At 42.3% G+C, this 17,081-nt stretch overlaps 1 protein-coding gene across 6 annotated transcripts in view; it reads left to right on the forward strand.

Moving 5' to 3' along the window:
* LOC147030369 (sodium channel protein type 1 subunit alpha-like) overlaps positions 1–17,081 on the forward strand; it is a 269,967-nt gene that overhangs the window by 139,904 nt on the left and 112,982 nt on the right. For all 6 annotated transcript variants that reach the window (XM_085874344.1, XM_085874339.1, XM_085874338.1 and 3 more), the window contains one exon: positions 5,386–5,856. In XM_085874344.1, coding sequence (XP_085730470.1) covers positions 5,386–5,856 — 471 coding nt within the window. The remainder of the gene's footprint in view (positions 1–5,385; positions 5,857–17,081) is intronic.

Genomic DNA, 17,081 nt, shown 5'->3' on the forward strand with positions numbered 1-17,081 from the left:
TTTTCTGTGAATTCTCATTCATGCAGAAACTGATGAAGGAGAAAACACTAGAATTAGCTAAAATATTATCATACATGTTGTTATGTAGATATTTGTGTGGTGAACTACAATTTTTTTGAGACGGCTTCACAAGATTTATCCAGATACTGTAGCCTGATTGCAAATATGAGTGGTTCCCATCGTGTGCTGCCTTTTTGGCTGCAGTGCCCCTATTACCAGTATACTGGTGCTCATTTCACCGACCTCATAAGGATGACAGGCTGAGTCAACCCCCGGTGTTTATTCAGTGGCTAATGGAGCTCGAACCCAGGACCCTAGGATCCCAAGCCACCACCCTAACCGCTAAGCCAACACCAGGCTTAACATGAGCGATAATGATTGTACAGTTGCTGCATATCTGGATGTGTTGGTTCGAGTTGGACAGAATGGTTTTAAACAAGTGTACATCATATAGTTGATGATTTCAGTCTCCCTGTAGATTTGTACACCTTTCCAGGTAGCAATGTACCAATTAAAATGGGTTATAATGTCTTTTCATCTCAGCTCCTGAGATTTGCAAGAATTTATTCAGTAAACGATGATTTTGTGGAACATGCTGAGAAGGTTTTTTCCATCATGTTAAACAGAGGATATTTGGCTGATTGTTTGATCAGGACTTGTGAAAATCTTTCGACTCTTTCGTCACCTTATTTAAGTTTGGTTGGTTTTCATGTGAACAAGTTCCTATTGCATTGCATTTGATATAATAATCATGAATTAATTATATTTTAGTGAAGTAAATTATTTAATTAATATTATTGATTAAACACACACACACACACACACACACACACACACACACACACACACACACACACACACACACATTGTTACGGCCATCGGAAGAGCTGGACCTGGGGCCACAGCTCACAATTAACTTTGTGGTATTGTGGGTTGCTTTAGAACCACGAACACCACCCAGTTAACCATGAGTTCCTGTGTCCACCGTCTAATTATGCTGTTTAACTGGAGGTCACGTGGTTACCTGAATGGGGAGTGTGCCCTCGGCAAAGCACCAATCTTATCTTGATTAGATCTTAATGAGGGCGGCTGAGCGTTTAACATCTGGTGCGTGCCGACTATTATTGGTCAGTCGTGTGGTAATTACCTCCCAGTCTATCTAAGTTCGGCTAATGCTGGACCAATAGAAGGAAAGGACAAGCACGGACAGGTTGGAACGTCAACCAATAATTTATTAATAAGAAAATAAATAAATAAAAATAACTTTTTATTTATGTGAGGTAAAAATAAATAAATTCCAAAACAATCAAAATGATCATAAGCAAATAAATAATTAATCAGGCAAAATCGATCAAAGTGACAGGAAAAGAGACAAACAGCAGAGGCTTATCGGGGATTGACTTACTTAACACCTAAACACAGACGAGGGTACCCAGCAGATCATTCGGTGGGGGGGGGGGGGGGAGAAACCATCTTGCTCACGATAGAGAAGTCGTCCGTCAAACAAAAACGTCCTGAAATGTGTGAGCGTGCCTTGTCCGTTGCCAGCACCCAGCCTTGCCGTGCACCCACTCGCAAATGGGCTTAAACGCCAATTGACGGCACCCCCAAGAAACAGGTATGCCAAGAGCGACCGTCTGACTGGAACGATGAAGCAGCTGTCTGACCGGAACGATGAAGTGACCATCTGACTGGAATGATGAAGCAACCGTCTGGCACGGCGCGCAACCGTCTGACTGAAAATGACGAAGCAGCCGTCTGACGGGAATCAATGAAGCAGCCGTCTGACTGGAACCAACGAAGTGTCCGTCTGACTGACAAACTGACTCGTTGACTGACCCATGCCTCACTCGTTGTCAACTGGCCCGCGCGTGCGCGCCGTCCCACAAGAACGGACCTCTCCCTCTTTTTATAGGTTGTCTGTCTCGGCGGCACAGACTCCCCCCAAATCCATCCTGCCTCACTTGCGCACCATTACCGTGACAACCTACACATCATGTGGTTATTCCTCGCTTACGAGGCCATGTCTGGGGTGCAGGACGAACGGCAAAAAGCAATCATTTGTCAGAATTACTGAGCACAAACGTGAAGTGCTCATAAAACGTCAACAACAATTATTACCTCACTGTTCAGCCCGACATGAACAGGAGCCAGTTAGCGTCCATAAAGCTGTGGAACAGGGTGTTGAACGTCAATGGAAAAAGGTGGGTCTCAGCGTCGGTGAAAGAAACGGGTGTCAACGTCGCTGCAAAATGGCGGGTCTCGGCGTCCGTGAAAGAAACGGGTGTCTCACATGCATGAATGTGTCTGTCGTAAAGAGAAAAAGCTTCCCATAAGAGAGGGGATCTATTCTTTACCCTTCTCAACGCATCACATTTAGAATCCCACCAGACATGGAGATGGGTCTATCCTGGACATGCATTTAGGGAAATAACTATCTGAGGACCTGGATGTTGGTATGCATACATAGGATCCGAAGAATCCGTAACAATATCATATGTGTATATATATATATATATATATATATATATATATATATATATATATATATATATATATATATATATATATATATATATATATATATATATATATACACACAGCTCTGGAAAAAATTAAGAGACCACTGCAAAATCATCAGTTATTCTGGTTTTACTATTTATAGGTATGTGTTTGAGTAAAATGAACATTTTTGTTTTATTCTATAAACTACTGAAAACATTTCTCCCAAATTCCGAAGAAAAATATTGTCATTTAGAGCATTTATTTGCATAAAATGACAACTGGTCAAAATAACAACAAAGATTCAATGTTTTCAGACCTCAAATAATACAAACAAAACAAGTTCATATTCATTTTTAAACAACACAATACGAATGTTTTAACTTAGGAAGAGTTCAGAAATCAATATTTTGTGGAATAACCCTGATTTTCAATCATAGCTTTCATTCATCTTGGCATGCTCTCCACCAGTCTTTCACATTGCTGTTGGGTGACTTTATGCCACTCCTGGCGCAAAAATTCAAGCAGCTCGGCTTTGTTTGATGGCTTGTGACCATCCATCTTCCTCTTGATCACATTCCAGAGGTTTTCAATGGGGTTCAGGTCTGGAGATGGGGCTGGCCATGACAGGGTCTTGATCTGATGGTCCTCCATCCACATCTTGATTGACCTGGATGTGTGGCATGGAGCATTGTCCTGCTGGAAAAACCAATTCTCAGAGTTGGGGAACATTGTCAGAGCAGAAGGAAGCAAGTGTTCTTCCAGGACAACCTTGTATGTGGCTTGATTCATGAGTCCTTCACAAAGACAAATCTGCCCGATTCCAGCCTTGCGGAAGCACCCCCAGATCATCACCGATCCTCCACCAAATTTCACAGTGGGTGCGAGACACTGTGGCTTGTAGGCCTCTCCAGGTCTCCGTCTAACCATTAGACGGCCAGGTGTTGCATGTGTGATTGTGTGTGTGTGTGTGTGTGTGTGTGTGTGTGTGTGTGTGTGTGTGTGTGTGTGTGTGTGTGTGTGTGTGTGTGTGTGTGTGTGATTGTGTGTGTGTGATTGTGTGTGTGTGATTGTGTGTGTGTGATTGTGTGTGTGTGTGATTGTGTGTGTGTGATTGTGTGTGTGAGTGATTGTGTGTGAGTGAGTGATTGTGTGTGTGTGATTGTGTGTGTGTGTGTGTGTGTGTGTGTGTGTGTGTGTGTGTGTGTGTGTGTGTGTGTGTGTGTGTGTGTGTGTGTGTGTGTGTGTGTGCGCGTGCGCGCATGTGCGAGCATATTGTTATGTCTGGCTTGCGTTTTGGAACTACGGTGCAGTGATTGGTCTTTATTTTAATTAGACCCCTTAGATAATTATTTACACTTCTTACACCTGTTACACCCTGAAGACCACTTCAACACTGTAGACCATGTAGCCCCCCTTTTGAACTCTTTCGACCCCTGCAAGACCCCCTTAAAACCTGCTCAGATGTTTTAGACCCTTTAAACCCCTCTAGACTTTCGCTCTTATGCAATTCAGAGTGCATCGTTAAGCAACTGTACTATTCTGTGCATGCATACACATTTTGGTGAAAAACTCCTGCGAATGTGTGTGAAGCCTCATGGACAAAGCCCACCACATCTCATGCCCATGCCCTCATCTCATACCATCATGCTCATGACATTTCACTGATCTTGCCATATATTGATGCCAAGACATATTGTGGATGAATTCCAATATATTTCCACCACATCACATGCCCTCCTGCCCTCATCCCATGTCATCATACCCACCACATCTCACTAATCATATCATATATTGATGCCAAGACGCACACCACACAAGCATCTATTGATTCTTATTGCAATATACAGATTATCCTTTTATCAACAAATAATGTGCTAAACTTCACCCACCCGCAGGATGGGTACACTGCCAGTTATAATAATAATGATAATGATAATGCTACATATTGATGAAAAGGTTCATGGTAATGAAAACATCTTTAATTGTGTACTATCAAATTGTGAGGCCATCCATTAATTACGCATCATTGGTACATGATTATGTCCATTAATTACATACTAATGCAATGCGAGTACGTCTATTAATTACGTGCCATTGGAATAGACTACGTCTATTAATTACATACCATTGGTACATGATTATGTCCATTAATTACATACTAATGCAATGCGAGTACATATATTAATTACATACCATTGGAACATGAGAACGCCTCCTCATTATGTACATACTATTGAAGCGTGTGTATGTCTATTAATTACATACTATTGGAACATGAGTATGCCTCCTAATTATGTACATACAATTGAAGTGTGTGTATGTCTATTAATTACATACTATTGGAGCGTAAGTATGTCGATTAAATCCGTAGAATTAGAATGTCAGAACATCTCTTAATTCCGTATTAATTAAGAAGTTTTGGAACATATAAATTGCACATAATTACGTATTCATCACACCAGCACACAAAATGCACTACACAAACACCACACAATACTAGTCATGGTGAGGAACTGCAATCTCCGCTCTTTCTCGTTACTTATGCACTCGGCTGGTGGACAACCATGGGTGGTTAATAAAATTGAGAAAGGGGATGAGAAGGGAGGATGATAAGGGAGAGAAAGGAGCGAAGGGGACCGTTTGGAGGAGGGGGTAGAAAAGAAAAGAAAAAAGAAAAGGAGTTTGCAAAGATGTAGCATCAGAAGAGGAGGTCAGAATTTCTTCCACTTTTAATATTTTAATAAATAGATTGTCCTGTACTGCAAACATCTCAAGTAAACATGTTCAGTATTGTGTTTTAGCATTTCATTGAAATGTCATGCAATTTGCTTTCAAATGTGGCACGATGTATCTTTAAACTGATCATGACTTTATTTCCAGGTTCTCAATCTTTTCCTGGCCCTGTTGCTGAGTTCATTCAGTGGAGACAACCTCTCTGGCGGGGATGATGACAGAGAGCTGAACAATTTGCAGATTGCATTTAGCCGCATTGAAAAAGGCATCAGTCTGGTGAAGATGGCCATCAGGAACTTGTTTCTGAAAGCTCTTTGTATGAGCAAGGACAACGAGGAGATGAAAGCGTTGGATGTTCTCATGCAAGACAAGTCGGACAACTATGTGGGAAACCACGAGGACAGTAAGATGGAAGGAATGACGCAGGATGGTAATGGAATGACCAGTCGACTTCCAAACAGCATGAAGACCAACCATGTTCTGGACGTCGAGCGCTTGGGATTCTTGACAAGCCCAGCCCTCAGCGTGCAGGTTCCAATTGCCATCGGAGAGTCGGACTTTGACAATCAAGAGGAGGATGAACAAACAACGGAGTCAGAAATTGATGGAGGCAAAGAGGTAATGTACTCCTTTCAATAGGGGTGGGGTGGAGAAGGGAAGGATGGGGGTGGAATGGTTGAAACTCTTTTCTTAAAGTTTTAGTGCCAAACACATAACTTCTCTTTCATTGAGTTAACTTTCACTGAGTTAACTTGTTGTGCCAAGTTAACTTTTTGTTTGTCCTCTTGTCTCGTTTTTTTTTTTCATTGTTTGTCTATATTCATGATCCATAATGAATGCTTGGTGTTGGCATATAATGGCTAGAGTGGTGGGCTTGGGATCCTAGGGTCCTGAGTTCAAATCCTGCTTGGCTGTTGAATTAATACCAGGTGGGATTGACTCTGCCCGTCATTCTCCCGAGGTCAGCAAAATGAGTGCCAGCTTGCTGGTATACTGTGTCAGAGTGGCAACCCATCCAGGATTGTGCCTAATAGCCAAGGAGACTGCTTAAGCAGCACCAACGCTCTGCACAGAGTCTGGTCCCGATGGATGGCATTGTCTGATTGTTCTGCATTTTTACTGTCTCGTTACGTATTATTTCCTCGTCATATAATTTTATTATCATCATATTTCACATTGAGTCTTGGGAAGGGGTGTTGGGTATGATGTTTGTGCAATGTGCAGGGGTGGGGAAGAGTGGGGTGAAACCTTAATAATTGTAACATTTATGAATATGTAAGAAACAGGTGTCTCTTTTGATGAATCATTTCGAAAGTATGTGTAAGTTCCCTCTTTCTCTGCACTTTTGCGAGGTCCTTTTCTTCAGAACTACCAGAATTCTTGGTGTCTGGTGACATTGTGCATCGTTCACACACCTCGCAAACAAAAGGATTTGGGTTTGATTCTTGAGTGTGGCAATGCCTTTCTACAACTGACTCGGTTGATTTGCAGTAAGTGGGAACCCATTGTTGGTTTGTTGGCAGATGGCTTTCTGGGGTAATTGTTGTAGTTGCAGATAGGAAGTGGTCTGGGCTTCTCAGGTGTACCTTGACACAAAGTTACACTGCTTGCTATCTCAGTGTGGTTGCTGCACAGGCAGCTGCTATTGCCTCAACACTATAAACAATTTTGGATACCCAGGTGTTCACTTTGTCATGTGCAAACGGCCATCTTCAATTTCGAAAGAGCAACCATAACCAGACTTCTACCGATCCGTGGATTTGCACAATTTTGTCTCAGGTTTGGATGAGGTGTTGATTTTTTTTTTTCTTTTTCAGGAACCATGAAAAGAAAACCCAATAAACATTGTTGTTTCAAGGAATCAATTAAATCAATGGGGCGTTTATTGAGGTATGTTAACCACTGTGGAAAGCAAGGAGAAGCTGACATTTCTTACATTAACCCTACCTTAAAGCAAAAGAGGGGTGTGATGCCAAAAATGTCAGCTTCTCCCTGCTTCCCACAACGGTTAGCATACCTCAATCAACATACTGTTTGATTTCGTTGTTTTATTTGTTTTACCATCCACTGACACAGATCATCACTTGCCTTCTCCAGCAAGACTATTTCTTCATTCTACTGCTGTTTTTTAGGGGACTAGTGAGAGACCTGGTGAAATTGTGATTAGTACGTAGTGAATGTGATTATTTGTTGATACACACTTGGTTTTTGATGTTGACATATTACTGACCCGGTTGTGCCTCGTAGTCAGGATGGGAAGTGATGAATTTTTTTTTTTTCATCAAGATATTTGTCAAAACTCAGTGCTCAGAAAATTATAGTGAAGAAATTGTTTGCATGTGTAAAACAGATCTGCTCAGGATCCATTGGTTTGATGATGGTTTGGATCCTTCATCAGGATCCATAGTTTGCTTTTAAGAAGCAGAAGAAGAAGAAGAAGAAAAAGTTGGGTGTTCGATTGTAAATAAGCAAAGTCATAAATACATGTACATGTATGAAAAACAGTTGTGTCGCATTTACGTGATGGACTTACATCGGAACTTCCTTGCTCCACGTGAGGTCACGGCACGGTACTTTCAGCGTCACGGCTCACTGAAAGTGGCCATACCTATTTCATCTTTTTATATCAATTTGTTTAAGCATTAAAAGTTTTTATTGTCATGTTAACCTTTGTGTGAAAATAATTCTGTACGGCAAATTTGGGGCAAATGTGATTGCATAGTCCAAGCTCTACCCCCTGTCAAGCATTTTAACACTGCTGTGTTATTGATTCTCAACCATTTTCCTCACTGGTATGCCTGCCTGCTTCTCTACCTTTGCTGGTGTGTGGGCTTATGAGCAGTTGTTATCTCTGCCACCGCAGGTGGACAGAGGTTATATTTTCACCCCTGTCTGTCTATCTGTCTGTCTGTTTGTCTGTTTATTTGTTTGTGAGCAGAATATCTCAAAAAGTTGTGGATGGATTCCGACAGAACTTGGTGGACATGTTGGGTGTGTGACAAGCGTGAATTTATTATATTTTGTTGAAAATGCGGATACGAGAATTATTAAAGTGATTTGAGACGAGTGTTGACAAAATTTGGTGCATGAGTTGTTTCGGTGACAACAAGTTGATTACATTTTGGTTAAGGTCTGGATCCAGATCCGGCCTATCGGTGGGATACAAAACGTAAACTATTCATCCTGGTGGAGGTATGCACTTGTTGTGGTTGACGAAATTCGCAAACCACCATTCAGGTCCCGTAGGTGAGATATCTCTGTAAGTATATGTGTAGTTAGCCCAAACCCGTTGTTTAGAGGGAATAAATGTCATTCATTCGGGCTGCGACCCTTTTAAATAGCCGTTTTTCTTTTACTATCTTTATTTTGGACCAACCGCCATTACTACCACCACAACCACCACCAACCGCATCTCGACAACCACAGCCACCTTCTCCAGAACCGCCTTCACAACATCCACCTTCTCCACAACCGCTTTCACACACCAACCACCAACCGCAACGCCGCTTCACAACAACAGCAACGCCAACAGCCACGACCTTTACCGTCATAACTCGCCCTCGCAACCATCGCATCACCGCCATTCCCGCGCCGTTTGTGGGCACCGATACTGGACTCGTACAGGGCGCGCACCGAGCAGCGGGTGCAAAAACACCAGCCTTTCCGAGAAATCGGATCAAGAATGATTCATGCCCACTTCTGTTCCGTCCTATCAGCGAGCGTGAGGCGATTTGGCCCCGCCTCCAGGCGCGTCGGAGTATAATCGCTATATGCAGATTCGCGGATCAAGAATGATTCACGCCCACTTTTCCTCCGTCCAATGGGGGAGCGTGGCTCCACCCCCGAGCCGTTCCTGATCCAAAAATCTGCATATGATTTCTCCTGTCGGACTATAAAGCGCCGAGCGCGGGGCGAATTTGGAGAGTTTCTGGCTCATCGAGAGAGTTGAGAAGAGGAAAGAGTTGGAGAGTTGTGGCGGCGGCGAATTCAGTTAAGGAGAGTTGAGAAGAGGAAAGAGTCAGAGAGTTGAGAAGAGGAAAGAGTTGGAGAGTTGTGGCGGCGGCGAAATCAGTCGAGAGAGTGTCTGTCGGGGTCCGGAGAGGCTGGAGAAGCCAAGAAGCTTTGTGGAGGTCTGCGCTCGTGTCAGAGTCGGGGAGCTGCGGAGAGGGGAGGCCGGGAACGCGGTCGAGGTCGCGGTGGAGTCGCTCGTCGCGGGACCCAAGCCAGCCAGATATCCTCTTTCCCCTGAGCATCAACAACCCCCCCCCCCTGTTTCCCCCCGCGCTGAGATAGTGTGAGAAGGGGGCCCCGTTCCCACCCCATTCCAGGCAGTGCCAGCGAGGCCCGCGGAGTCGGGGCGCTGCCGCCATTTTGCGGCTCATCACCAGACGGGTAGGCTCAAGGCGGTCTCGGCCCCAGGCCCGTCTGCCCCCTTATCGTTGAGGGTGGCCCCCTTTTTCTTTTGCTTTGGAGTATATGTGTTGTCGGCGCCGTCTGTGAAGTAAAACTGTGTAAGTGTTGCCGTGTGCTCGCGTAGTCGGTAGTAGATCTGCATTGTGTTTCTTTTGTTGCAATTGCTTTTGGTGCGTAATTGTTGTTTCTTCTTTTGTTACATTTGCTTTTGGTGCATAATTGTGGTAATTGTATACGTGTGCTTTCCGTTTGCCGCGGAATAAATGTGCTTTATGTTGAACTATTTCTCCCGTTTCGCTTCGTCTTTTCTCTAATTGAATCTCCATCTTACTTCACGTAAAGGGTTGGTCGTGGGCTAAATACGCCCGATAATTAATCGGAACATTCGAGGTTGACGATAACACCGCTCGGTTATCCCGATAGTACGGAATGGGTCGCTTAAAGTGGCCCGTGTCCGAAGTCGACCTGCGGCGAGGTGCGATCGCCCGGTCTGCCCTCCGTGTGGGTACTTAGGTAGGTCGAATTTGGTGAACAACCCTATCCCACGCGGGGGGCCGATTGGCACGATCGTGGTGAGGCCGAAAGGCCCACCCGTGACTAGTTCCCGGCGTTAGTCCGAGAGGGTCACGACGGGATTGTCCGTCCGGTGGGCGACGTGCCGCTATTCGAGTTACGTGGCCGCTCGCACGCCGGCGGGCGCGAATCCGCAACACACACTTCCGAGTGCCGTTCTAGTTTATTATGTTCTGCTCAGTATGGCATTAAAACCAATGTAGGTATGCTTGTCCAACCACTCCTTGCTAATCATTGTTTTGAGAGGTCCTGTCATCATAAAAGTCTCTTGGTGTTTGGGTTTTATGGTGATATCAGCAATGCTGTGTAAGCTTGATACACTGGACTTTGATTTATATTTTTTGCCATTTAGGACACCTTTATTATTGAAGTCCACATTGATCTGACTCAAGGTATGTAACCGTCATTCAAAGTAAGACAAATCGTCTCCTTCATGCAAAACTTTGCCAAGTGACAAGTGCTGTCACAGCATTTCTAATTATTAGATGCTCAACTGTCTCCACACGACTAATTAATTTGCCTCAATAGTTAATGTTCAAGTTCATTATTAAATGACAACTTTTTGCCCAGATATCGTATTTTTGAATGATCTAAGGGATTTAACCAAAAAGTCCTTGTAGTACCATCTTGTTTACCCTGTATAACCCACCCCATCCCTCTCCCTTCCACAGATCTCCTAATGTCTCTGTTCACCACTGTTTTGTGCCTCCCTCTCCTGCCCCTCTTGTGTCCTCCTCCCTTTGTTATCCATTCTGTGTGTTAGCTCTTATATGAGCCTCGACATTGTGTACACAAAAAACAAGCTCAAATGAGCTAAGATCCTCGTCCTCTTAATGATGACATCATAAAAACGAATATGACGTCATTGTGATGTATCAGGTTTGCGATAAATTATCTGTGCTAATGCCCGACTTGATTTCCGCAAACGAAATTCAAACAGCTTGCCTAGTTTCGGCGATAATGGTATAGGCGATTTCCATTAGCGGTGATATTATGTCAACTTTTTTTCTGGGAAGAATTTCGAAAATCGGAGATGGTTACTGCCTGCGCGTGGGCTTTCTGCATATACATGGCAAGTTTCACGAAGACCTGATGAAAACTCTGGGTTGTGAAACAAAAAATGTCAAAAAATAGGAATGATGTCATAAAAATTGATATGACGTCATAGTGATGCATCATATGTGCGGTAATTAATCTCTGCTAATGCCCTGTTCGATTCCCACAAACAAAATTCAAAAAGCTTGCCAAGTTTCGGAGATAATTTTTTAGGCGATTTCCATTAGTGGAGATATTTTGACGTCATAACTTCTTTTCTAGGAGGAATTTTCAAAATCGGAGATGGTTACTGTCTGCGCAGGGTATTTTTACATATATCTGCCAAGTTTCAGGAAATTTCGATGAAAACTGTAGGCTGTGAAACAAAAAAGTCCACAAGAAGAAGATGAAGAACAACAACGTGAGTAAGACTTAGAGATCCTCCACGAGGATCTAAAAATCTGTCCCAGAAAGGAAGCAAAACTCACTCAATAAAGCGGCACGATAAACTGCAGCAATAGCCTATAGGTCTTTGGCTCAGGTCCAACGTTTCGACCACTGAGTCGTCATCCAGGACTAATAGGACTGATGATGAACGCTCCAGAGCCTGAGCCTAGGCTCAGGTCGATCAACCCTAGTCGATTGCCTTCGTTGGTAGCACCTTGAGTAAGAACTCTTTCAACTACAGGGTATTTGCAGATTTGTAACTGAAACTTTCTTTTTGTCACAATGGATCTGAAATATAATAAGAAACTGTAAGTAATAAAGTTAGGCCTTGGTTTGTGTGCAGCACAACATTGGAATGCAATGATCATGCAAGAGATTCTCGAGAAAATGTTTCCAGACCAAAAGCTAATTGTTAGAATAAAGTTGTAAATTGTCTTGAAGATATGATAAAATGGCTTCTTTTGGGAATGTGGATACGTTAATCACAATTGAATCTAATGGAGGAATTACAGTTTATCCAGATTTAGATCTACTGATATCTTTTTTTTCATGGCAACTAGAGTAGTGTAATCAAATGACCATACAAATGTCGCAGCTCCCCTCCCCCCACAACCTCATGGGCCCCTCACAACAAAGGAAAGTTGTCACAAAGAACATAGTCACTCGTTTCAAAGGATCTTTTATTGAAAACCGACCTCATTGATGTTTTACCACTACAAACAACTCATCTTTCACCTTTACAGGTCTACAAAGGACAAATCATTTGGTTGGGATTGTGGCCAAGATGGTTTTAGGTTCACCACTTAATGGAGATCAATATTCTTTTGCACGACCAATCGAGTGCTGAGCAGTCAGATCTACACTTCTGCATTCATTTAACAACAGCAATTAGCAAATTGCATTATTTATCTCTTGAATGAACACAACAGAACTATTTTGATGATATACTTAATTACAGAGGGAATAGCTTCATCTCTAGTTCCTGAGATCATTCAGTCAATGACCTGCTCTTCGATATGGGGAAATAACCCAAAGGCTTGAACTCCTATTTGAATTGACATTACTGGAATGACCATATTTTAATTTTAAAACTGATATTGTTTTTTTAAATTTCATTACGACAGGTTCAAAGAATTGAATCGATCCTGAAAATGTCTAATATTTGATGGGCGATCGCAAACTAACAGTTTAAACATGTTCTTGATTGTAATGAAACATGGCTGATGATTTCATCAATGCAACCACCACTCCAGGGTCATAGTGGAAATAATCCGATCAGTCATAATAGATTATCGATTAAAGCAACAACTCAGCCTGGGGTTGGCTTAACAGTTTAAGGTGCCTGGCTTAATATCTTAGGGTCTTGAGTTTGAGCCCCTGTTGGTCGTTGAATTAACACCAGGTGGGGTTGATTCAGCCTGCCATCCTTCTGAGGTTGACAGAATGAGTACCAGGGAACTGGCAATTGAGGGCACTGCATCAGCAGCACAGCTGCACCCTCAGAAAGTGATGCAACCAGCAGACAGACTGCATATTATGATAGCTAATGCAACAACTGACTAGTTGTACATGGCTTTCATATGAAGCTCCATGAATAACTCCGCAGGCCAAAAGAGAGTATGAGAAGGACGTGGCTAAGAATATTAAACATAATATCAAGGCTTTCTTTAAGTATACCAGGGGAAAAGTACAGATTCGGACCAGTGTGGGCCCATTGAGAAATAGCACCGGGAGAGTGGTTCGTGATGAAAGTGAGATGGCAGGCTTATAAACAGGTATTTTTATTCAACTTTTACACAAGAACAGTCAAGAGAATTGTCAATAGCTGAGAGTATCTATAAAGGTGGTGAGGAAGGGATTTTACAGAAGATCCAGGTTAGAGTGGAGGAAGTAAAGGAACAGCTAGGTAATCTAAGAGGAGATAAGGCTCCGGGCCCAGGTAATATGCAACGGAGAGTATTGAGAGAGGTGGCTGAGCAGGTAAGCGAGATGTTAACGGATATTTTCAATAGCTCACTGGAGTCAGGACAGGTACTGGAGGATTGGAGAGTGGCAAATGTAATACCATTATTTAAGAAAGGATCCAGAGAAGAATTGGGAAACTCTTGACCTGTTAGTTTGACTTCAGTTGTGGGGAAGGTGTTGGAGACATTAATTAAGGACCAGATGAGGAACCATTTAAATAAATATGAACTAAATAAAGGTAGTCAGCATGGCTTTACCAAAGGTAGTTCCTGTTTAACAAATCTTTTAGAGTTCTATGAAACAGTGTCTGATTGGGTGGATGAGAGAAAGGCAGTGGACATAGTATATCCAGACTTTAAGAAGGCATTTGATAAGGTACCACGTCGGAGGTTGTTAGCCAAAGTGAGAGCTTGTGGAGTGGTTGGTCAGGTAGCTAATTGAATTGCAAACTGGCTTAGTGATAGGAAGCAAATCGTGGCTGTGAGTGGGAGGATGTCTTGGTGGGAGGATGTAAGTAGTGGGGTACCTCAGGGATCAGTACTCGGACCATTACTATTCATTATTTACATCAATGATTTGGATAGTGGGGTGAAGAAGAAGCTTTCCATATTTGCAGATGACACAAAGCTTGGAGGTAAGGTGGATATCAGAGTGGGTGGTGATCAGATTCAGGAAAGTATTGATACTTGTATAGATTGGGCAAAAGATTGGCAGATGGAATTTAACCTGAACAAGTGTAAGGTGTTGGGGATGGGGAAAAAACAATGAAAATAGAGATTACAGGATGTAAGGGGTAATTTTTGAGTGTGTCACACAGGAGAAGGATCTGGGGGTGGTAATAGATACAGGAGGTAAGCGGGCAGCACAGTTCCAGGCAGCTTTCGGTAGAGCAAATAGGGTTTTAGGTTGTATTAGGAGGGGGATCAATTATAAATCAAAAGAGGTGGTGTTAACATTGTACAGGAATTTAGTGAGGGTCACATCTAGAATATTGTGTACAGTTTTTATCACCACAATTCCAGAAGGACATAGATGCTACAGAGAGTGTTCAGTGCAGGTCTACTAGATTGATTCTGGGCCGATCTCGACACAGCTATGAGGAGCGGCTGAAGGAGACGGGGCTTTATACACAAGAAAGGAGGCGGTTACGAGGAGATGTCATGGAGAGGTTTAAGATCGAGAAAGTTATCGATAAAATAAGTGCAGATTAATTATTCAACAGAGTCGACGGTGATCAGACCAGGGCCATAGCCTGAGAGTAAAGAAGAAGAGAGTTAAGGCAGGGGACTTTTATTCAGAGAGTAGATAATGCATTGAATGTTCTCCCTGGAAAGGTCGTGGCAGCAGAAACAGTAGATAAGTTTAAATTAGAATTAGATAGGTATCTGGAAGTTATGAAAATACAGGGGTATAGGGATGTTGATGGGAGTTTTAAGTAGTTTGAGCATTGATGGGTGATTGTGTGCATGTGTACGGAGTACTGTTGGGGGACTTGTCGAGGCGTGTTGTGTGGTTGACGTGTGTTTTTGACCAGGCCCATGCCCCCTCCCCTGAGGGGAAGAAGAAAAAGAAAAATTAAAATAAAACAACAAAAACTTAAAAAATATAGTTCTAATAATGAATTAAATTTTTTTTTTTTTTTGTATTTTCTTCCTTGGATCTTGTGTAGATAAATTAGTATGGTGATCACACAGGCATGATGGGCTGAATGGCCAGATATCCTTGTAAGTCCATTTGTCCATCCGTCCAGCTGTCCTGTCTGTCTTGTCAGTTTATGATCAAGGGACAGCTTATTTAAATCGAGTGTTATATTTTGAACGTGAATCGGAATGTGAATCAGAAGACATGTTTGCTGTTTTACCGTATTTGGACTGAATTTGTCCTGATTGCACATGCGCAGAAAGGAGTGATAATATTTTTACTCTGCCTCCAGCCTGCCAGTCAACCAAAATTGAAAATCATTCCAAACTGGAAACTTGCTGTTTTATGGTTGTTATAAAGGACATAAACAACAGACACGTATAACTCGTGTAATGTGTTTGATTGGGTGATGTAATAGACACTGGGGAAAACGGCGGTAAAACCCAGAATTCATTAATTTATACACCTTTAAGCCTCTTTAAACGTTTATTTAAATTTAATCATATACTTGAAGAATGTAGAACGCAAAATACCTTCATAATACTTCCAAGAACCATATGTATATCTATATGTAGCATGAGATGGCATGACATGGGTCTCGGGGTAAAGAAGAGCCCACTAATATGGCAATGTAGAATGGTGATTGACGCTGCGCTCTATGGTGATCAAAAAAGCCTCCATCTCCAAAATTGTGACTCAACGTCGTTTCATTACAGTGTATAAGGGTGGTTGGTGAATAAGACTGCTTCAGTAGCACTAAAAATTTTGGATTTTTTAAACGATCTTTAAAATCACTATTTTTATTATAATTGCAGTACATGAGGGCGTTGCCGCTCATGGGTTTCCCCTTCGCGGATTCGCTCTATCGTGATGAATTTATTGAGACAACGTCTGTGGATTGCGGTCAGTGCGCTCAAATAATCGTGGGTTGGCGAACTATTTTCCACATTTATTCACCTAATTAACATTGGCCGTCAATACAATAATGCCCTCAAACCCTCCAGCAGCATCACCATCATCTCAATCAACTTGTCTTTATTGTTGCAATGATCAGCATCGCCATTGCATTATTTGCCATTGTCATGCAATCAAGTTTAGCATTGTTATTATTGAAGTCAGGTTTCATGATCTTAATAATTCAAGAAAATATACTTTATTTTGTTCTTCATACAGGAAAATAATACTTTATTTTATGTTCTTAACATCACTTTTATTCATGAAATAAATAGCACAAAAACAATGCATAAACATGTTAATTAAGGGTCCAGTTTGGACAAATTTTAAAGTTCAAGTCCTTCACCTTATTTTCCCCATTAACCCCTAATTTTGCACATCGCTAATTTGTGGTTTATGGGGCTTCTCAAGAACGCAAGTACGTAACCCCCACGAACGGCAAAGCCCTCCTGTGTATACTTGAACACTGTGCGGGGTATCATGTTCCATGAACTCTCGAGTTTCCTTTTGTCAATAATCGCAGAGATCTGTTTTATTTTGTACATGTCCGGGTTTAATCCTCACCGATCATTATCAGTTGTTTATTAATTGCTGATTGTGGCATTGCGAACGATGTAATAACATGGTCATAAGGTCACATTGCATGTATTATTACTGTTTCTGAAGAAGATGTTTTTTCTCTGGATATCGCCAACATAAACGTGACAGGTGACCTTTGTTTTATCTAGTCTTCACCAAAATCTAATCAATTTGTCCTTGTCACATAACCAACCTGTCCACCACGTTTCGGCCGAAACCGTCCATAACCTTTTGAG

The sequence above is a fragment of the Eptatretus burgeri genome, chromosome 3, assembly GCF_056783735.1.
Source record: "Eptatretus burgeri isolate ZD-2024b chromosome 3, Ebu_testis_v1, whole genome shotgun sequence".
Lineage (NCBI taxonomy): Eukaryota > Metazoa > Chordata > Myxini > Myxiniformes > Myxinidae > Eptatretus > Eptatretus burgeri.